Source organism: Pogoniulus pusillus, chromosome 7 (assembly GCF_015220805.1).
Source record: "Pogoniulus pusillus isolate bPogPus1 chromosome 7, bPogPus1.pri, whole genome shotgun sequence".
In the NCBI taxonomy this organism is placed as follows: domain Eukaryota; kingdom Metazoa; phylum Chordata; class Aves; order Piciformes; family Lybiidae; genus Pogoniulus; species Pogoniulus pusillus.
The window spans coordinates 24395580-24418136 of NC_087270.1; the positions used below are offsets into that span (position 1 = coordinate 24395580).

At 44.6% G+C, this 22557-nt stretch overlaps 1 protein-coding gene across 5 annotated transcripts in view; it reads left to right on the forward strand.

The window, feature by feature from the left end:
• Positions 1–22557, forward strand: part of MAP4K3 (mitogen-activated protein kinase kinase kinase kinase 3) — a 94601-nt gene that overhangs the window by 31066 nt on the left and 40978 nt on the right. For 3 of the 5 annotated variants that reach the window (XM_064146222.1, XM_064146223.1, XM_064146225.1), the window contains exons 6-15: positions 2211–2258; positions 3705–3747; positions 4904–4976; positions 7122–7253; positions 8161–8223; positions 8308–8389; positions 8489–8599; positions 12441–12516; positions 13548–13606; positions 16106–16168. In XM_064146222.1, the coding sequence (XP_064002292.1) occupies positions 2211–2258; positions 3705–3747; positions 4904–4976; positions 7122–7253; positions 8161–8223; positions 8308–8389; positions 8489–8599; positions 12441–12516; positions 13548–13606; positions 16106–16168 (750 nt within the window). The remainder of the gene's footprint in view (positions 1–2210; positions 2259–3704; positions 3748–4903; positions 4977–7121; positions 7254–8160; positions 8224–8307; positions 8390–8488; positions 8600–12440; positions 12517–13547; positions 13607–16105; positions 16169–22557) is intronic. The other 2 variants (XM_064146226.1, XM_064146224.1) reach the window with 2 other exon arrangements.

Genomic DNA, 22557 nt, shown 5'->3' on the forward strand with positions numbered 1-22557 from the left:
CCTTGCCCTTAGTGTTGTTGAATCCCATGAGGTTCACGTGGGCCCACTTCTTGAGCTTGCCCCATGTTCCTCTGGCTGGCATCCCATCCCTCAGTTGTCAACTACCCTGGTGTCATATGCAGATTTGCCAAGGCTGCACTTGAGCCTGCTGTGTCACTGGTGAAGATATCAAACAGTCTTAGTCCCCATACAGACTGCTTAGGGACTCCACTTGCCAGTGACCTCCATCTGGATGTCAGGCCATTGACTCTTGGGATATGTCCATGTATTTAAGACCATCCATGAAAATCCTGGTAACTGAAAACAATTCAAACTTGTTTTTGCAATCAACTCTGTGGTGCCTTGCAAAAAAAGTTGTGTCTTGACATGGTGGATATCTCTTGTGAAAATGCAGCCTTATGAAGGTGTGTGACTGCAGAGCAAGGAAGATGCCTACATGTTGTTAGACCTCTGGAAGAGAATCTTGGAGCTAAGCCTCAAGTGTCAAAAGTGACACTGACCCACCCCACTGTCACACAAGGATTTGGTTTTATAGAATTCATACAGAATTTAAAGCTTCTGAGTCATTTTCACAGAGTCACAGAAACATTCAGTTTGGAAAAGCCCCTCAGGATCCAACCCATATCCCTACTCTACAAGGTGCACCCTAAACCATAGCCCCAAGCACCACATCCAAACGACCTTTAAACACATCCAGGGTTGGTAACTCCACCACCTCCCTGGGCAGCTCATTCTCATGTCTGAACACACTTGTTGGGGAAAAAAAATCCTGATGTCCAATCTGAACCTCCCCAGTTGCAGCTTGAGGCAATTTCTCTTGTCCTGTCACTAATTACTTGTGAGCAGCAGCTTCTCCACAACCTCCTTTCAGGTAGCTGTAGACAGCCTCTGTTTCACACTAACCATCCCCAGCTCCTTCAGTTGCTCCTCATCAGGTTTACTCTCCGGGCCTTTTCCTAACTCTGTTGCCCTCCTCTGCACTGGCTCCAGCACTTGCATATCCCTCTTGTAATGAGTTGCCCAAAACTGAACACAACACTCGAGGTGTGAGCTGAGTCCAAGGGGACAGTCACCTCCCTGCTCCGGCTGGACACAGCATTTCTGATCCCAGCTGGAATACCATCTGCTTTCTCGGCCACCTGAGCACACTGCTGGTTCATAATGAGTTGCTTGGCAGTTAGGACCCAACAAACCACACTGCCCCAACCCTGTAGCGCTGCTTTGAGTCCTAAGATGCTTTGGTACTGTCAGTGAGACTCAGACAGATTGCTTAATGCTTCCGTAGACATCCTGCCTACGACTCAAGAGTGCTATCTGTTAGCATGGTGCTAGACTGAATTAAGCACACGATGATGTGATAAGTGTAGTAGGTATCCAGTGGTCCAGCTGCTCAAGAGAACAATGTTGGGCAATTTAACAGTAATAACTTGGTCTAAAAAGGTGACACTTATCAAGGAAAACTCAGGCAGGGAATGCACTCCTTACAGTAGACATCAGGTTGAAAGGGACCCTCAGGGGACACCTTCTCCAACCCCACTGCACTTAGCAAGGGCACCTCCAGCGAGAGCAGGCTGCAGAGGGACACAGCATGGCTGAGCTTCAATGTCTGCAGGGACAGGGCCTCAAGCACAGCCCTGGGCAACCTGTGTCAGTGTCTCACCACTCTCCTTGTGCACAACTTCCTCCTGAGCTCCAACCTAACTCTGCCGTGCTCCACTTTCAAACCATCACCCTCATCCTATCGCCACGGGCTCTTCTAAACAGTCCCTCCCCAGCCTTCCTGTAGATCCCCTTCAGACATGGAAATGCAGCTGTGAGGTTTTCCCAGAGCTGCCTTCTCTCCAGGCTGAACAGCCCCCAAGTCTTTCAGCCTGTCTTCATAGGAGAGGTGCTCCAGCCCTTCTCTGGACCCTCTTCATCAGGTCTATGTTAAGCTTTGTTGGGGGCCTCATAGCCAGCCTGCACACAGCAGTGCAGGTGAGGTCTCAGCAGCACAGAACAGAGTGGTGATATTCTTCCCATCTGTCTTGTGGTTTAGCTATTCCCTTCCTGTGGATTGAATTTGCAAACCCAGTTCAGCTACACTGGAATATGAGAATGTTCTGTAGTCATTGACTCATTGGGCTGATGGAAATGGCTGCAAATTAAGTGAGCAATGTGTGTAAAATGAAAAATAATGGAGTAAATTACTATCTGAATATTTTATGCAGGGCCTATATTATCTTCACAGTAAAGGAAAGATGCACAGAGATATCAAGGTAAGTAAAAACTGAAGCGAATTTAGATGTATTTATAGTAGACTCCATCACCTCTGATGAATCTTTACTGTTATCTGTCAATTTAGGGGATAAAATGCTTACATAGAACTATGGAAATCATCTGCAGAGCTTCTTGGCTTGGATCCTCTTTCCCTCAGGAGCTAACTTAGGGAGTGTCTGTCCTGCTACACTTGAAAAGCAGAGAAGGTCAAGAGCCTGTTAACTGTAACACTACTTACACAGCTTCATGTATAAGGCTCATTAACTGTAGCTGTGCAGTGTTTGCCCAAGCAGGCTTGGTTTTACTGCAGGCCTCACTTCCTGCTCTCTGGATAGTCACAGTGTGGAGAAACAGAACTTTTGGAGGTCGACCTGTGCTGCCTTTCCATCTAGTTTATGGATTGACATTTGGAGCTGAGTTTAGTCAGCTCCAACCTTCACTCAGCTCAGCCTGTACCTAGGTATATGCTGACATTTGGAGCTGAGTTCAGTCAAGCTCCAGCCTTCACTCAGCTCAGCCTGTACCTAGGTATATGCTGACATTTGGAGCTGAGTTCAGTCAAGCTCCAGCCTTCACTCAGCTCAGCCTGTACCTAGGTATATGCTGACATTTGGAGCTGAGTTCAGTCAAGCTCCAGCCTTCACTCAGCTCAGCCTGTACCTAGGTATATGCTGACATTTGGAGCTGAGTTTAGTCAAGCTTCAGCCTTCACTCAGCTCAGCCTGTACCTAGGTATATGCTGACATTTGGAGCTGAGTTCAGTCAAGCTCCAGCCTTCAGGCTGAGTTGAATGAAGGTTGGAGATGATTAAACTCAGCTCAGGAGATCAGATTTTATCTTAGCCTATTTATATTGTGATTTTTCTAGTGCCAACTACTGCTTGGGGTTAGGTATGATTGTTGAAATGAGGTGTGTGGTCCATCTAGATACACAAATGCAAATTCTTCAAGTCCAGCATGAGCAAATCTCTGCTGCATGGGGGTAGAAATAGTTTTGCTAAATACTTGCTAAATATAAACTGGTGCTTAAGACTGTCATTATCATGGCTCTCAAACAAGACAACAGCAATTCCTACATATGAAAAGGAAATCCAATTCCTGCTGCTTTGACCTTTAGAGTTTTTATGTAATAAAATAAATGCCCAGGAAGTGCATTTTGAGAGAGGTTTTGTATCCAGTGGAAACTTTGTAATACCATAGGCTAAAGGGTAGCAAGCTAAAAATGAATGGGAAACCCTGTTAAGTCTGAATTTCTTTAGAGAGCAGACTAGCAGCTTGCTGATTATGAGCAGGACCTTGATAAGGCTGCAGATTCCTTGAACGCACAACCCTCGGTTTGTCTTTGCTCCCCCTTAATTTGCAGGAAGATCTCAGCTAATGTTGTTTATAAAGTCTGGTGTTTGAGGAAGCTTTGTTTTAATTCAAGTGTGCTGACTTCTTTTTAAGGGAGCAAACATTCTTTTAACGGATAATGGACATGTAAAACTAGGTGAGTTCATACACTTCGGTGTTCAAAACAGGTTTTTATGTGCTCTAAGTCTTCTGTATTTTGTTTAGTGATGTTCATGTATGAAACTGATGAATATCAGAATTCTTTTTCTCATGCCTGTGTAGTTTCTGACTGCTTCATAACATCATAGAACGGTCTGGGTTGGAAGAAACCTCTAAAGGTCATCCAGTCTAAACCCCTCTGCAATCATCAGGGACATACTCAACTAAATCAGGTTGCCCAGCCCCCTGTTGAGCCTCACCTTGAATATCTCCAGGGTTTGGGCCCCAACCACCTCCCTGGGCAACTTATTCCAATGTTCCACTACCTTCATGGTAAAGAACCTGTTCCTAATATCCAAACCATCCAATTGATGTCTAGAGGAGTAATGTTGAAGCACTGAGTTAAGACTTTCTGGTGGTGTAAAGGAGAGAGAGAAATCAAATCACAGCTTTTCGTGATTTTATTTTTAAATGGAGTGTACCACCCAGAGTGTTTCAGGTGAAACATACCTTGAAAAGTTACCTGAAAGAATCAACTTAAAACACTGCAGGGAAGTGCTAGGACTGTAGAAAGAAGCTCTTTACCATGAGGGTGGTGAGACACTGGAACAGGTTGCCTAGGGAGGTGGTGGAAACCTCATCCCTGGAGGTGTTTTAAGGCCAGGCTTGATGTGCCTCTGGGCAACCTGATCTAGTGTGATGTGTCCCTGCTTATGGCAGTAGGATTGGAGCTAGATGATCCTTAAGGTCCCTTCCAACCCTGACAATTCTGTGCCTTGTGTGCTAGCCTGCTCTTTCCTGTGTTGAAGAGGAGAAAAGCATATTTGCCTACAGCCTGCTGAGAGAAGCTGCCCCACAGTACCTGAAATACCAGGCTGGGTGAGGTCTTGAGCAACCTGGTCTATTGGAAGGCTGGGAGAGGTTGTAACTAGATGATCTTTAAGGCCCCTTCCAAGCCAACCCATTCTAAGAATCTATGAATACACCAAGTTCCCATTATTTGCTTTTGGAATTTATTTTCTTGTTAAATATTTCTGGCATGTTTAAGATAAACTCTTAGAAACCAAACTTGTGTTCTTTAGCAATTAATTACATCAAAAGAGTTACTGACTGTCATTTTTATTTTTCCCTTGTTGTTGTTTTTGTTTTAACAGCTGACTTTGGGGTATCTGCACAGATAACTGCTACAATTGCCAAAAGGAAGTCATTCATTGGCACCCCATATTGGTAACTGTGTTTTATATGCCCACTGATGTAATAATAACCTATATAATACTGTCAATAATGTGATAATGTCTAGGATATTGTGATAAAAGCATGTTGTGTCACTCTCCAGACAATCACTGAAGGCTGTGTTAGGCTGTCTGCTGATCATACCTGTATCACTTATACTAAATGCTGAATTAGCTGAGGGGAGGAGAAAATGCCCTAATGCTCTGAAAAAGGGAAAGACTCTCTGCTGGTGACACTGGTGATCTCAATTTACTCAAAGCTTTAAAGCTACCAGCAACTTTGCTTGGGTTTGACTCTGTTTTTTAAATACCTTTTCCCTCCCTGATTTTCTCCCTCTACTTTTTCTGTATCTCCCTATTTGAGTTTCATTTGTTTTGTCTCCAGAATATTTTTTTGCCACTGAAATGCTTCCTTTGAGCCTTTTTCTTTTTCTCTTCTTTGCCTAAACTGAAATGTGCATTTCTATTCTATCTGCTCTGCAGCTTTACTCTTCACTCACCGAGCTAGCTTTTTATCTTTTCTAAAGGTCAGCATTTTATTTTCACCTGTTTAAGCTGAAAGTTGTTGTTCCCTTTTTGCACTGAAGTAAAGGACACACATTCTTCATTGTAAGAATAGCACCATGGCCATATGCTTCTCGTGAAGATACTCCAAATTCTATTGTCTGACAGCATAGTAGGTAGAAGGTAAAAGCTGGATATCATGAAACCCCTGACATGTTCACCTATTCAGTCTTGAAATAGCCAAGCACAGCATTTTTAGCATTCTTCTGCAGCACATGTCACTCCAAGGCATGGATTTGCTTCCCTTTCAAAGTAACACAAACACTTATCAGTCACCCTTGTGTAGTTGGTTTATGTCTCTCTTTGGTCCTGGTCTCCATTATTGTGTAACTTCCAAATTGTGGCATAACCTTCAACTATAACTTTGAAAGCATTGCATAGGTTAAATGTATCAGTTTTTCTTCTCAGATTTGAGAGAAGCAAGGAAGCAAAATTACTGAGGTCGTGGAGAAGAAAATATAGTTGGAAATAGGCAGTGTGAAGGTTTCAGTGAGCAGCTGAGGCCATGGTGCTTGGATAGAAGTGAAGGGCAAAACTGCTGCGAAGCAGTAACTGTTGTGCTTCTCCAAAGCTAACCCCTCTTCCCCCTCTACTTGGGTAACTTCCTCCTTTTTGCTTGAGAGTGAATGGGGATTTTTATCAACACTTGAATGTATTTATGGAAATACAGATTAACAATCCAAAAGGCACATAATTTATACCACCACACCTGCTGATGTTTTCAGACCTACAGATAAGGATTTCTGTGTTTAAGTAGCGCATCATTTGCAGTACCTTCTGCTGCTTTACTGGAGCACTCCACCAGGGACCTTTCTCTTTTGAGTCACATCTCCAGTTTCACTGCTGCTTCTCAGGTGATCTGGATTAATAAAGTTCAAATCTAAAAAATATCACCGCCTTTGCCATCTGATAGGACTGTGTAGGGCAATCAAAACAAAGTTTACTTTGCCCTTTCAAAAACAGCTGAGTCATTTCCTTCAGGTATAACTATTTGTGCATCACTTATGCTTTTAAGTTTTACCACTTGAGGAGGTAAAACTGCTTTGTTAACTTCAGTGACCTCATTTCTGACACTGCAGTGAGGCAGACTTTGCAAACAAGGAGTGCTCTGTGCAGAGGTGACAGCGTCTCATGGTTTCAGGATACAAGAGGGCTGACGTTGTGTAAATCATCTTCCTTGTTAGAATTCTTGTCAAAGTCAGTTGCTTTCTGGGGCAGTGTCTGAATCTGAATAGTATTTGGAGTCTGCTGTAGTTGAATAATTGTAACTTGGGCTCGTTGGCTGTTGAGTGGCAGTTTTGTGTGACTGGAAAAAAAGTGTGAGTCCTATTGGCTTCATCCACAGTGAGAAATAGGTGGCTGGGGAAACTGCCTTTTGGTTACTTCAAGATGATTGAGGAGAGCTTTGTTGTGTATAACTTCTTACACACACGTATCAATATGCAGTTGTGTAAATGTTTATTCTGTGAGCTTATAGACTTTGTGCTTCAGGGTAAAGAGCAGTAAACTGTTGCATGCAGGAAAATGTTTGATTTGTGGTGAAAAGCTTAATATAAAACTGTATTTTACCCTTTAGGATGGCTCCTGAAGTTGCTGCAGTAGAAAGAAAAGGTGGCTATAACCAACTGTGTGATCTGTGGGCAGTTGGGATAACTGCTATCGAGCTTGCTGAACTTCAGCCTCCAATGTTTGACCTACACCCAATGAGGTTAGTAAGGGGTTAAAGCTGAGTGTGGAAATAGAGTTTTTTAAAGAATCGGTTTGGAGCCGAGGCTGTGTCTGCTTGAGGTGTTGGCAGGGGCTGTAAATGTTGTGACTGTGCACTGACAGAAATCCTAACAGCATTTTGTGCTGTGTGAATGTGTCATTTTCTGGGAGCATCTCTTCAGCTCGTGGTCTTCTTCCTACTGATTAAAGAATCACAGAATGTTAGGAATTGGAAGGCACCTCAAAAGGTCCAACCACCATGCCAGACCTAGACTAGGTCACATAAGAATGCATCCAGACAGGCTTTGAATGTCTCCAGAGCAGGAGGCTCCACAACCTCTCTGAGTAGCTTGTTCCAGGGCTCTATCACCCTCACAGTGAAAAAAGTTTTCCTTAATATTTCCATGACACCTCCTCTGCTCCACCTTGCCCCCAGTGCCCCTTGTCCTGTCATTGGACATCCCTGAGCAAAGCCTGGCTCTGTCCTCCCAACACTGCCCTGCACGTTTTTAGCAACACGAATGAAGGCAGCCCTCAGACTCTGCTGCTCCAAGCTCAACAGCCTCAGCTCCCTCAGCCTGGCCTCAGCATCATTGTGGCTCTGTGTTGCACTCTTTCAGGCAGTTCCCTGAGGTCCTTCTTGAACTGAGGGGCCCAGAACTGGACACAACATTCTAGAATTGGCCTCACCAGGACAGTGGAGAGGCAAAAGAGAAGACAGTGGAGGAGCAAAAGAGAACTTCTCTCAACCTACTAACCATCCCCACTTCTAATCCACCCCAGGATGCCCTTAGCCATTTTGGCCCCAAGGGCACATAGTCCATGAGTGTGTTAGTGCATAATGCTTTGAACAATTCATCTCTGTGTGTTGCAATGTAAACCTCAGAAATCCTCTTGGCTTTTTTCAGAGCACTTTTCCTGATGACAAAAAGCAACTTCCAGCCTCCTAAATTAAAGGACAAAATGAAATGGTAAGCACTTTCTTCTGTCGGTAGCTAGTGGCAATGTGTTCCACTGGCCAATTGGTTCTATTGTTTCACCACTTTGTTTTACAGGTCTAATAGTTTCCATCATTTTGTGAAAATGGCACTTACAAAAAATCCTAAGAAAAGGCCTACAGCTGAAAAGTTATTACAGGTATCAATTTCTCTCTGGGACTTGAGTTATGAAATTAGAAGAAGCTTAATAGAAGTGGTTGGAATGTTAATGTGTGTGTTTTTTCCATCTGCCTTTCAGCATCCCTTTGTAACCCAGCCATTAAGTCGAAGTCTTGCAATTGAGCTTTTGGATAAAATGAATAACCCTGATCATTCCACCTACCATGATTTTGATGATGATGACCCTGAGGTAGGAATTTGTTTTCATCCTAGAATCAGATTAAGTTTTCATTTGCTAACAGAACTTAATGGAGGGCCCCAAAGATGGTCCAAGGGCTGCCCAGAAGGCAGTTGTGTGCTGAGCTGCAGCAAGAGAGGGGATTCTGCTCTGTTGAGACTTCATCTCAAATCCTGACTCAAATTTTGGTGTCCCCAGCATAAGAAGGACATGGAACTATTGGAGTGAGTTCAGAGGAGGACCACAAGGATGATCCATGGGCAGGAGCAGCTCTGCTATGAAAACAGGCTGAGGGAGCTGGGTGTGTTCAGCCTGGAGAAGAGAAGACTCCATAGAATCAGCCAGTTTGAAAGAGATCTCCAAGATCATCCAGTCCAACCTGTCACCCAGTCCTATCCAATCAACTAGACCATGGTACTAAGTGTCCCATCCAGGCTTTTCTTCAACACCTCCAGAGACAGTGCCTCCACCACCTCCCTGGGCAGCCCATTCCAATGCCAATCACTCTCTCTGTGAAGAACTTCCTCCTAACATCCAGCCTAGACCTCCCCTGGCACAACTTGAGACTGTCCCCCCTTATTTTGTTGCTGTTTGCCTGGGAGAAGATACCAACCCCACCTGGCCACAACCACCCTTCAGGTAGTTGTTGACAGCAATGAGGTCTCCCCTGAGCCTCCTCTTCTCCAGGCTAAACGACCCCAGCTCCCTCGTCCTCTCCTCATAGGATTTGTGTTCCAGGCCCCTCACCAGCTTTGTGACCTTTCTCTGGACATGTTCCAGCTCCTCAACATCTCTCTTGGATTGAGGAGCTCAGAACTGGACAATTTTGTCCAAGGCAGAGCTTTGCATTTTCTGCTCTTAACAGGTGGGCTATACCCAGCATGATCATGTAAGAGCCTAAACAGTGTGAGGCTGAAATGTTTTATAAATAAACTAGAGAGTTGTTGTACTGCATCCTCTCTTTGTACTTAACTGGGTGTGAGTGAAAGCTTTCCAAATGTTTACTAATTGATTCCCCAATTGATGATCATTTCTTTTATGGAGAAGAAAAAAGTTTCTTTCAGTATTACTACTCCTGATTCATTAATTGTGTTCCTATGCTTCAACTTTGTTATAGATAAAGTAGTCTAAAAATGCCTCAAAAGGAAATAACTTTGTAAGAAACAACTACTGTAAGATATTAATTGTCAATTTTTACAAGTGATGAGTTTTTACCTTCTGAAACATCAGAGAAGTTGTCATACACCAAGTGTGTCTTCCTTAGATGCTGAAATGAATAAGTATGGACAGGACCCCCAGTGACATGGATCTCTCTTGTAGTGAAGGGTACAATCTCTACATATTTCCTAAGTAACAGAATCATAGAATGGCTTAGGTTGGAAGGGACCTCAGAGATCAGCTACTCCAACTCCCCCTGACATGGGCAAGGACACTGTTCAACTAGACTTGGTCTCATCCAACCTGGCCTTGAACACCTACAGGGAGAAGGCATCCACAGCCTCCCTGGGCAACTTATTCCAGAGTCTCATCACCTCCATACCGAAGAACTTCTCCCTCAGCTCCAGTCTAACCCTGCTCTCCCTCAGCTTCAAACCATTTCCTCTTGTCCTGTCTCCAGACACCCTTAGGAAAAATCCCTCTTCAGCCTTCCTGTAGGCCTCCTTCAGATACTGGAAGGCAGCACTGACGTGCCCCTGGAGCCTTCTCTTCTCCAGGCTGAACACCTCCAGCTCCCTCAGCCTGTCCTCACAGCAGAGGTGTTCCAGCCCTTGAATCATCTTTGTGGCCTCCTCTATAGTGGATTATGCAGTGCATCTTGAGCAAAGTCTGTGTTTGAGATGAAGAATCCAGCACAGGCAGAGCAGTTGTTGGCCTTGTGGTCTTACCTGTGCTAAATGAAAGAGAATAAGGGCAGTGCATGTCTGTCTTATACGCAGGTGAATTTGCTCCAATGCCTGCCTGCTCACAGAGGCAGCTGGAAATGTTCATCCCAACTTGTGGATTGACCACTCCTATACTTGTGTGCATCCATCAAAACTTGAAGAAAGTAAACAGCATAGAATCACAGAATGGTTTGGGTTGGAAGGGAACTCCGAAGGTAATCCACCCCCCCTGCACTCAGCAGAGACATCCTCCACTAGATCAGGTCACTCAGAGCTTTGTTGAGCCTGACCTTCAATATCTCTGGGGATGGAGCCCCAGCCACCTCCCTGGGCAACCTGTTGCAGTGTTCCAGCACCCTCATGGTGCAGAGCTTGTTCTTCACATCGAGTATAATTCTGCTGTTCTCTAATTCCAAACCAGGGATGTGATGATAGATTAAAAGTTCACAAATAGGAAAGTGCTTAGCACACCACTCCTCCTGGGGATGAGGTTACTTTGAAAATCTGTACCATGATTAAAATTATGCCTGAATGGTATTTGTGACAGGAATTTCTCCTACATTCCTTTATCCTCAACCACTCCATTGTAAAGAACTTTTTCTTGACATCCAGTGGTTGAGCACTGGAACTGTTTGCCCAGAGTGGTGGTTGAGGCCCCATCCCTGGAAATATTCAAGGTGAGGCCTGGCCAGAGCTCTGGGTGACCTGATCTAGCTGAGGATATCACTGCTGACTGCAGGGAAGTTAGATTAGGTGACCTGTAGAAGTCTTTTCTAACCTGAGTGATTCTCTGTTTCCTTTGTCCTCTCACACAGCTCTCATATCAGCTCTTTGTGTTAGGCTGTTGTCAGTGTAGGTCTTTCAGGGTGACTTAAGGACTTTGTCCTCATAACTGAGGGAAGTGGGTTTGGCAGCTTCCAGTAATTCTCTGAACTTGGAGAAGGAGGAATGAGGACCAGCTCTGCATGTTGTGCAGCACAGAGAGCTGTGGCAGGGTGCAAGGAGCTCACCCAGCACGGCTGCAAAGGCAGAAGTACCTCCTACCCCCGCTGCAGTTGGGCTCCTGCTGCTGCATTCTGCATAGAACAGCCATCGTGTGGGAGTGGGCAATACCTCTTCAGAACAACATTGTTAATTAGCAACCTTTCAGCACTTCAAGTGCTGAAGCAGGAAAGCAGATCACACCTTGAAAGACATCCTGAGCTATAGGAAATGAGTTTTAAAGCTCCATAGAATGCACAATAGACAAGGCAGAATTTAGGGAGGAGAGGGTTTGCTTGAGTTACAAGCCATGAACAACTCCCACAACAATATGTGGGAGAAAATACCCAGAATCTGCAAGGCTCTGCAGTTTCAAGAGAGACCAAAGTGAACATAAATGGGAGGTGAAACACTGTGTTGGATCCTCAACATGAGCCAGCAGTGGTCACTGGCAGCCCAAAAGGCAGCTATGTGCTGGGCTGCATCCAAAGCAGGGAGCACTGCAGGACAGAGAGGGGATTCTGCCTCTTTGCTCTGCTGAGGCCACACCTGCAGTGCTGCCTCCAGTTCTGGTCTTCCCTTGCCCTCCCTCCCCCAGCACAAGAAGAACTTGGAACTGCAAAGGAAGCCACAAAGATGATAAGAGGGCTAGAGAACCTCTGCTGTGGGGACAGACTGAGAGAGTTTGGTCTGTTCTGGTCTGTTCAGCCTGGAGAAGAGAAGGCTCCAGGCAGTCCTTGGATCAACCTTCCAGTACCTGGAGGGAGCTACAAGAAAGCCAGGGAGGGACTTTGTATGAGGACTTGCGATAGGACGAGAGGAAATGGATTGAAGCTTGAGGAGGGCAGACTTAGACTGGAGACTTGGAAGAAATTCCTACTAGATGACCTTTGGAGGTCCTTTCCAACCCAAGCCATTCCATAATTCTACAACCTTGTGTTTCAAGTACTATGCTTTTGTTACTGAGATGTTTTATTTTTCTCTTCCAGCCTCTTGTGGTGCCTCATAGAATTCATTCAACAAGCAGAAATGTGCGAGAAGAAAAGACACGCTCTGAAATAAACTGTAAGCACGAGCACTGTGCCACCAGGAAGTGTTCCTGCCATAACCACTGACATTCCTTTATCTCTAGTATTTTGGGTACCTTAACATATATAGAAAGACTACATAGAGATGTATACACATATATATATAGACATATACAACATATATAGAAATCACTTTTAGTGGTCAGTAAGAAAACAAACCTATGCTGTTTCCTTTCTAAATATAGGTTCTAGGTCACTGTGCAAAATGTAAAGTATTTGAGCACACCTTTTGTCAGCTTTTCATCAAGTCTCACTGTTGTTTCATCTCCATTGAACAGGACACAACCTGAGCTCTTCTGAGAGGTGGTTGATACAGCTTCCTATACCGCTGCAGCAAAGATATGCTGAGTGAGACCAGATTGTGCTGGCAGAGGAAGATTTTGCTTCCTTAATTTAGTTTGGGGTTTGAATTGAAACTGGCATTTAGAAAAGGAGAAAGGAGGAGATTGATTGCTGGCCATTAAAAGCATACTCCATCCTCCAAATTGTAATCATTCTTTTGCTTGAATTAACTCAAGCTGATTTGTCTTTCCTTAACCTAAAATTGAGGAGAGGAGTGTCTGGCAAAAAGCTGTCTTAGAAGATGTGATCAGCTTTCTCCAAAGTTCATTCAGGGAGCCCTCTGCAGTGCTGCTAAATCTCACAGAAGAACAGACCCAAGAGTGGATTCACAAACTTGGTGTGGTTTTTTTTTTCCTGTAAATTACAGCTTTGTTGCTCTTCTAAAGAGAACATTTCACTCTCCACTTTGCTGAATGGTTTTCCTGATCTTTCTAATAACCCAGTTGGGCAAATGGTGATTGTGCTGCCTTTCTGGTGGAAGAGTTTTCTGTGCACATTGGTTTCTAGCAGGCATAAGTTTGATACATCCACGTGTCAGAAGTTTCCATCAGTGGAGATGTAATACAGTCACTAAACTTGATTCTTCTCTTTCTGTTAGCACTTGGAGCTAAATTTTATTTGATTACAATCTAGCTCAAATTCTTGTTTTCTTTCTGTCTTCTTCAGTTGGTCAAGTCAAATTTGATCCACCCTTGAGGAAAGAGACAGAGCCACATCATGAATTTGTGAGTAATGAGCATTATGGGCTGTACTCTGCACATTGTTCCTTGCAAATATATATGCAGGAGGAGAAATCCAGGATGTGTCTCCTTAGCACTGCTAAATTTGGTAGTGAGTTGTCTGACAAGTTGAAAATGCTGGTTCTAAATTTTTTGGTACTTTCAGACTTGGGCAACAAGACCCTTTATTTGTGGGCTCTGCTTGTGTGATGGATGTGCTAGCTCTTCATCTTCTGTGTTGCCTCTATCCTTTATATCTCATTGCCAAGTATATCACTCCCTTTAGGTATTGTTTAATTGTAGAATGCCTATGGGCACTCAAATGTTTCTCTGCCTTGTGCTTGCATTGGCACTGATGGGTAATGGGAAGAGGTGTGATGCCTTTTGAGAAATGGAATGTTTGTGTGATTGTTATTTTCCCACTCAACCAACCTTTCCATGGTCATGCATCACACCTGAGCCACGCTGAGCCTGGCACTTGCTGTGTTCTGCAAAGATGTATTTCCAGCACTGCCTTCCCATGGGCCTGTCAGTACATGAGGTATGAGAACTCAGGCAGTGAGGGAAAAGGCATCTGTGCTGTCTGACACTTGGGATTGCAGAAGCTTCCTCTTCTCTATGGAGACTGCTGCTTTCCCATTTGTGCACTTGGACGGTTTCTTCACATGCCTGGATGAAGATGCTCCTTTGCTTCCTCACTGCACACTTCTGCATTCTTGTTTTTTCCTCCTAAGATAGGTGTTAAGGCAGAGAAGTTAGCTTAATACATAGGCCAGCCTAGTGGCTTTGCTCTGAGTTGGTTTTGGGAAGGGTGTGTACCTAGGAAATGTACTTTCTCTGTGCTAGTCTACAAAACGTGAGTGAGGTTTTGTAGTTGTGCTGAAACCTCCTTCCTAATGCCTTATCCTTCGGTCAGCTGGCTCTGGGTGTCTGAGGTTATGTGGAATCTTGTTTCTCCTCAGCCCCTGGCTGGATAAGCAGCCTGCAGTTTCTGGTGCCTGTTTGAGGCAGAGAGGAGCTTAGCAAATCACAGAGAAGAGCTCAGCAAATCACACACGGGGCTTAAAAGTTATTTCAGATATGTTATTTAGACATAACTGCAGAACAGCATCATTTAGCAGTGGGCTTTAAATATGGCAATGAAGTCAGTGTTCAGTGTTTCTGCCATAAACTCAGCACTTATCTCAAAAGGATTTTTGAATTGGTTCTCGGGTTTCCTAGCTTTATTTCCTTGTAGTTCAAATTGTAATTGTTTTGCTCCTTGTGAATTACTTCTTTTTATACATGCAGAATCACAACTGCAAAAAAGATGGCAGTGGAAAAGCTGAAGTTTTAGAGATGCTTTTTCCTTTTCTTCTTTGGTTTGTCTGTCACTGACTCTACAAACCAGCTGAGAGACAGGTTGGTAGGGCAGAGAAGTGTTTTCACTGTGTATGAGGAACCAGAGTTGCTAAATGGAGGAGAGAGATTTTCTGTAGGGGTTAAAGCAAAACTTTTTGAAGCACTTAATTGGTGGGTGTGGGAAAGGAGGAACTGAGCCTTTTCCTACCTTGTGCTTTAGCCATTGCACTTTGGAATTTCAGAAGCTCTGGCTGTTCCAAGAAGGATTTGAACTGTCCATATTAATTCTGCTGCTAAGGAAATCTTGTAGTGTTGTGTATTCCTGTCAGAGTTTGAATGTGTGAAACCTATCCGGAGAACCTGCCTCATCTCCCTGTCTATAGGGAATATCTACAACTACTTGTTTGGATCTTTCTGAAGAGGGAGATCAACTGCTGTGCTGCCTCTAGCAGAATGAAGCCTGCAGACCTGATAATGCCCTTTCCAGATAAAACAGATCTGTGATCTTTAAAACTGTGTTGGGTCTAGGGACCAAAGGAAAACCATGTTTTGTCATTGAATATAGAGCCACTGGCATGTCAAATGCAGGTGAGATCTATCCAGAGTCAGTTGCTCTAGCAAAGAGCCTTAGCACAAGGCAGTCTGTGTAGCAGTTTCCATTCTGGGAAAGAAAGCTTCTTAAATGGAAGCAGCAACAAGAGATGCTTCTCACTTCCTTCAGCAATGACAGTGTGGGTCCCTTTTCACTAAAGCAGCTCTTCTGGCCTTTCTGCTTTTGTCTCACGAGAGCATGCCTGAGCTTGCTGCATATTTACTTGTGGGTGTGAGTGCACAAGCCAAAAGGACTGGACCCACTGCAGCATGATGAGTGCACCGAGGTGCTGAACTGGTGCATACTTGCCTGTCACTGAGGCAGTTTGTCACTCATTTCTACAGCTGAGATGCTGAACAATGATTCATTATTTTGGTGTGATTCAGCAGTGTTTGGTAATGTGATGATACTCTTAGCTCTGTTTTACCCCCATGACCAAAACTGTCTTAAGCTGGTCTGAGTTTCAACTAACACCTTTATATTTTTAGCAAGCATATTTCCATTTATGTATCCCTGGCTTTTTAGTCACAATGTAAATAACCTGAGTTTCTTGATCTCTGTCCAATGAACAGCCTGACAGTAGCGATTTTTTGGACAATTCAGAAGAAATATACTACACTGCAAGATCTAACCTGGTATTTTTCATCTTCCACCTTTCTTTGTCAGTGTTAACTTAGTTTTCCTTTTATCAAACCTCGTGTTTTGTCCTACTGTTGTAGTGGTGTTCTCCTCTGTGTCAAAGCTGCTCAGTGTGAGGATTAGTCTGTATTTGTATTTCTGTGATGGAGGAAGGAGTTATATCAATGCTGAATTGAAAAGATTTAACCCCTACTCCTGTTTGTTTGAATTACTTCTTTAGAAAGGGCTCAGTCTTTTATGCACTGATTATAACTTCTTCAACCACCTTACAGTGCCTAACTTGGTCATTATTTCTTTTTTTTTTTTGGTGGGGTGATTAAAAATAGATATATTGGTTTTGTCTGGTAACTCCTTTAAGTAGCCCAATGAAAGACTATACCATGATTTAAGTGTAAGTCTTGGAATTCTCCAGATGGTAATTGTGTTACAAAACAGATTTTCACTTAATGCAAATAACAGCAAGTGGGGTCCTAAATGTTTTCAGTGGCATTTGGCATTGTTTGTAGTCTGATCCCTTTTCCAAGTTTTACTGCACTGCTAAAAAATGTGGCTGTTAGCATTGCAGCATAGAAATGACTCTAGAAAAGTGAGTTGTCTTCTTTCTCTGCTGTTCAGGTACTATGTAGTTAGTAATGCAATGCTTTTAAATCTTGAGATATCTTCAGATTCTTAGATTTAGAGAACGGTTTGGATTGGAAGGGACCTTAATCATCTAGTTCCAACCCCCCTGCCATGGGCAGGGATGCCTTGCACTGGGCCAGGTTGCTCAAGGCCTCATCCAACCTGGCTTTCCCGTTGGGAAAAAAATAATGAAGCAACATAACCATTGAGTCCCTGCAGAAGAGCATCATTCTCCTGACTGCCTTCGGTTTGTGAGATGTTTAACAGAAGCACAACGAAGGGAAAATGAAAAACCAGGGTGCCTAAGAGTGTCTGGGTTTGGATTTTGTGCTGCTTTGTGTTGTGGATTTTCTTGGCTCATTTTGACATCATTTGGCTTAGTGTAACTTGAATCTGCCAGTAGCATAGTTACTGAGAGCTTAGACTGTGTTGCACATTCTTGGAAGGAACTCTAGGTGACCCTGCTCTGGCAGCGGGTTAGACTTGATCTTTTGAGGTCCCTTCCAATTCCTCTAACATTCTGTGATTCTGTGTGATCCTGTGATTGCTTGATTAGAAACAAGCTTCACAAACTCTGCTGAGATCAGCTCAGGTTTCTGTGGGGTGCTGTGGGAGCACCTCTGCCCTGTGCAGTAACTCTGGGTCTGGCAGTGTGGTTTTGGTTTTTCAGTTTGGTTTGCTTTCAGTTTCATCTTTTTGGTTTGAGATCTGGTTTTTAGCAGGTTGATGTTTGAATCTGTTATTTGAAATCTGTCTTTTTCAGGTTACTTGAAGTGTTATTGCATATCTTGCTGGGCTAGTATCCATGGGTCTAAGAGACAAATGAGGACATATCCCCTAAGTGGACTTTCCCATCCTTCTTTTGCCCCATGCTGTTCAGTGCAGTCTTCAGAAATGATGTCTGTGATAAAGCTCATCAGTGTTGTCACAACCATGAGAGGGTTTTTAAAGTCAGTTGACAGCATTTCCTGAGTTTCTCTGCTTTCTTCACGTCCTCCTGTGCTCACTGTAAATCAGAGTTCTGATTTGCTGGTAGTGCTTCACCCATTTGTGAGATTTTCCTGGTAAGATCTAACCCTTCTGGAAATGAGAGAAAATATTTAGTAGCTGGTTCATTCTTCTGTTGTGGACCAGGACATGCTGATTAGACTTTCCTTCTTGGTCTCATTTCTTCCCCCCCTCCCTCCTCTTGCTCAAACAGAACTGACTTCAGATATGTTCAGTCAGAAGTGGTACGTGAATTTTTCAGATGCCAACAGGAGGCAAAAATCTTCTAATGCTGGGCTCCTTCCCTGCTGTTCTACTGCTGACATAAAATAAGTTACAGTTCCACAGAGCTATGTCTCTCTTAAGGTCCTAAAACAATAATATTAGAAACTCAGGCATATTTTGAGCAGCATGAGTCATAAAAGGGACACAGGAGAGGTTGAAAGCCAATCTGGGAAGTGAATGAGAGTATTTTTACCTATGACCTAGCATTTTTTCACAGCTTGAACTTCTCTGCTATGAAGAGAGAGAGCTCTGGGGCTGTTTAGTCTGGAAAAGAGAAGGCTGAGAGGAGATCTGATCAGTGGCTATCAATACCTGAGGGGTGGGTGTCAGGATGAAGGTGCCAGGCTCTTTGGTGATGCCCATTGGTGGGACAAGGTACAACAGGTCGATTCTGGAACCCAGGACGTTCCACCTCAAGATGAGGAGAAAGGAGAAAGTTGTTTGATGTGAGGGTGCTGGAGGCCTGGATCAAACTGCCCAGAGAGGTTGTGGAGTCTCCCTTCTCTGCAGGCATTCCAACCCCACCTGGATGTGTTGCTGTGTGACCTGCCCTGGGTGATGCTGCTTTGGCAGGGCACTTGGAGGTCCCTTCCAACCACTGGCATTCCATGATTCTCTGAACTTGATGGAGCATAAAGCACATAACCTTTTAAAAAGAATTGACATCCACAATGTGATTACCTTAAATATCATTCCTCTCCTTTTCCTCTTCACTCTTCCTCCACCTCTGTGCTCCTGGAGCAGCCACCTGCATCTGCTAGAAGAGTGGAGGAATGCAGTGCAGATCTTGTTTGCAGGGAAGCTTCAATGTTCAAAGCCCAGCGTCCCTTCTTGCAAATGCTAGAAGGATAAGGACATGATAGTACTTCTCTGTGAGCTTCTACAAATATACCCCTTGGATTTAGATCTAAATAACAGGAACACAGGCTGAGAGAGCTGGGGCTGTTCAGCCAGAAGAGATGACTCTGGGGGGACCTTAGAGCTGCTTTTCAATACCTGAAAGAAGCCTACAGGAAGGCTGTAGAGGGACTTTTCCTGAGAGTGTCTAGAGATAGACCAAGGGGGAATGGTTTGAAGCTGAGAGAGAGCACAGTTAGACTGCATCTGAGGAAGATGCTCTTCAGTATGAGTATGGTGAGACTCTGGGATAGGTTGCCCAGTGAAGTTGTGTCTGCCTCTTCCCTGGAGGTGTTCATGGACAGGTTGGATGAGGCCCTGGGCAGCTAAGCCTAGTTGAGAGGAATCCCTGCCCATGGCGGGGTGGGGGGTGGAGTAGCTGAGCTCTGAGATCCCTTCCAGCCTAAGTCACTCTGTTTTCCTTTAAGTACAAGGCTTTTCACTTTTTACAGGTAGATCTTACTTACTTTTTCCCTTCCCTCATTGGAGATTTGGGTGCACATGGGAAGTTCCCAGTCCACTACAGGAGAGCTGAACATTGTGCTTGCAGTGAGCTCCATAAATATTTTACATCGAAGTAGTGTTCTCTAAAATCATGTAAGCCTTTGTTCTAGAGCAGTTTTTAAGTCTTATGCTGTTGATCCCAGGAAAAGCACCTGAAAATCCAATGGCTAACTGAATGTTTGAATCTCAGCTGCAAAGAAGCCTTCCAAAAGTCCATCTGGATTTGATCTTAAGGGACTTTTCCATCCTAAATGTTTCTGTGACACCATGATAGGTACTGATATGTGGTGGGAGGGGATTCTGTCCCTTTGCTAAGCTCTGCTGAGACTCCACCTGCACTGCTGGGGCCAGCTCTGGAGTCCTCAGCACAGGAGAGGCACGGACCTGTTGGAGTGGAGCTAGCGGAGGCCACAGTAATGATGGGAGGGCTGGAAGCCCTCTGCTGTGAGGCCAGGCTGAGATAGTTGGAGTTGTTCAGCCTGGAGGAGAGAAGGCTCCAGGGAGACCTTCTGGTGGCCTTTCAGTGCTTAAAGGGGCTGACCAGAAGGCTGGGGACAGAGATTTTCTCAGGGCCTGTTGTGACAGGGCAAAGGGTGGTGGGTTTAAACTAAAAGATTCAGACTGGACAGAAGGAAGAAGTTTCTGACACTGAGGGTGGTGAGACTGTGTCCCAGATCATCCAGAGAGTGGGTAAATGCCCCAGCTCTGAAACCATTCCAGGTCAGCTTGCTTGGGGATCTGAGTAGCCCGCTCTAGTTGCAGATTTCCCTGCTGACTGCAGGGTTTTGGACTAGATGACCTTCAAAGGTCCCTTCCAACCCAAACCAGTCTGTGAGTCATGCAGAAGTCGTGAGCATCTCTGAGTTGGCATAGTAGGACCCAATTTCTGTCAGCTGCAGTGTTTTTGCTGGAGTAAAGCGTCCCTTCCTCAGTAGTTTCAAGCATGTGACTTGCTGAGGAAAAGCAGGCAACTTGCTTCAGCTTATTTTTTCCCCAGCACTAATTTCCCCATTTGAGTTCCTCTTGTGGCATTGCAGATAGTTCTGCCCATGTGGAGGATGGAGGTACATAGAGTAGAGAAGCCTGGAGGCAGGGGCTGTTAAACCCAGCTTCTGTAGAGCTACTGCTCCATGTGTAACTGCAGCCAGCTCTCACAGGTGCTGTGGTGTGCCTGTGAGTGATGGGGTCTGTCCAGAGTTTGGCTTTTGGTCCCCAGAAGCCCCACTCCTGAGAAGCAGAGCTTACTGTTCTGACTGAAAGCAAAAGGCTGTGCTGAGCAAATAAAAGGATTTTCATTCAGATTGTCCTGATTTGCCATGCTAGGTTGTGCCAAAAGTTCACAGATGCACAGATTGCATTGGCTGGAAGGGACCCTCAAAGGGCACTCAGCAGGGACACCTCCAACTAGAGCAGGCTGCCCAGGGACACAGCAAGGCTGGACAGGGGGACTGAATTGAAGCTTAAGAATGGCAAATTTAGACTGAAAATGAGGACAAAATTTTTGACAGTGAGGGCATTGAGACACTGGAACAGGGATGTTGTCCCATCCCTGGAGATGTTCAAGACCAGGTTGGATGAGGTCTTGAGCAATCTAGGCTAGTGGGAGATGTCCCTGCCTGTGGCAGGGGTTTGGACCCTTCCAACTCAAATCATTCTATGAATCTTGAATATCTCCAGGATCAGGGCCTCAAACACCTCCCTGGGCAGCCAGTGTCTTACCACTCTCCTTGTGCAGAACTTCCTCCTGATGTCCAGCCTACTTTCCTGCTCCACTTTCAAACCATTGCCACTTGTCCTATCACACCAAGCCCTTCTAAACAGTCCTTCCCCACCTGTAGGTCACTTTGCAGATATTGAATACAGCTCTGAGGTCTCCCCAGGACCTTCTCTTCTTTAGGCTGAACAGCTCCAAGTCTTTCAGCCTGTCCCCACAAGGGAAGTTCTTCAGCCCTCTGATCATCTTCACTTTTTAGAAGCTCTCAAGCTCTCAGTATGTTGGAAGGGACCACAAGGATCATCTAGTTACAACCCCCCTGACGTGGGCAGGGACACCTCGCACTAGATCAGACTGTCTAGAACCTCGTCCAGCCTGGCCTTAAGTACCTCTAGGGATGAGGCTTCCACCAGCTCTCTGGGCATTTCCACAGTATTGGATTACTTCACATTTTGAGTGAAACCCAGCAGTTCTTAAAGGGCTTAGAAGAACACTAAACAAGCTGTTGAAAGCAAAACATAGATCTATCCAACTGGAATCATAGTCCGATAAATACCGATAGGCAGCATGATAAGAAGTGGAATCAAAACTAAGCTTTTGTCCTTTCAAAGCACTTCAACATAAGGAATTCTGGCAGGTGTCACTTTCCATCAAGACAATTCCAGTAAGGCTTGAGAAAAGTGGTGACAGATGAAATCTCCTTATCTTTTGTGGGAGTCTGCCTGTTTTAGTGATATTCCTCTTGCTGCTATAGAGTCACGCAGGATGTAAATGAAACCACCCAACTTGTTTGGGCTGTGTTCAGTGCAAGATCTTAATTTCCCACTTTTGATCAATATGACTGTCCAGCATGTAGACAAAATGCTCACTTCAGAGCGTGGAAGATTTTATTGTGCTGATCTGGGCTTATTTTTCTCAACAGCCTCCCAGTCTTTGTTCTGGCATCCTCTTACACAGACTCACACAACCTGTTTGACCTCCTTGTTCATGAGTCTGGTGACATCTTATGTTTTCCAGTCTGGTTATTTTCTGCTCTTCAGCCTGAGTCTCTGTGCTTAAAGTGTTTTGAGATTGCATAGGAACAATAGAAGAATTCACACTAAAAAAAGTTAAATCTGTGTTTGGGATTGATTGGAGTGTAGTGGTGGTGAGGGCTGAAGAACCTCTCCTATGGGGATAGGTTGAGGGAGATAGGGCTGTTCAGCCTGGAGAAAAGAAGGCTCCAGGGAGACCTTAGAGCAGCCTAAGAGTACCTGAAAGGGGCTACAAGAAAAACAAGAAGGGACTTTACACAAGGGCTTGTAGTGACAGGATGAGAGGGAATAGATTGAAGTTTGAGAAGGGCAGATTGAGACTGGAGATGAGGAAGAAATTCAT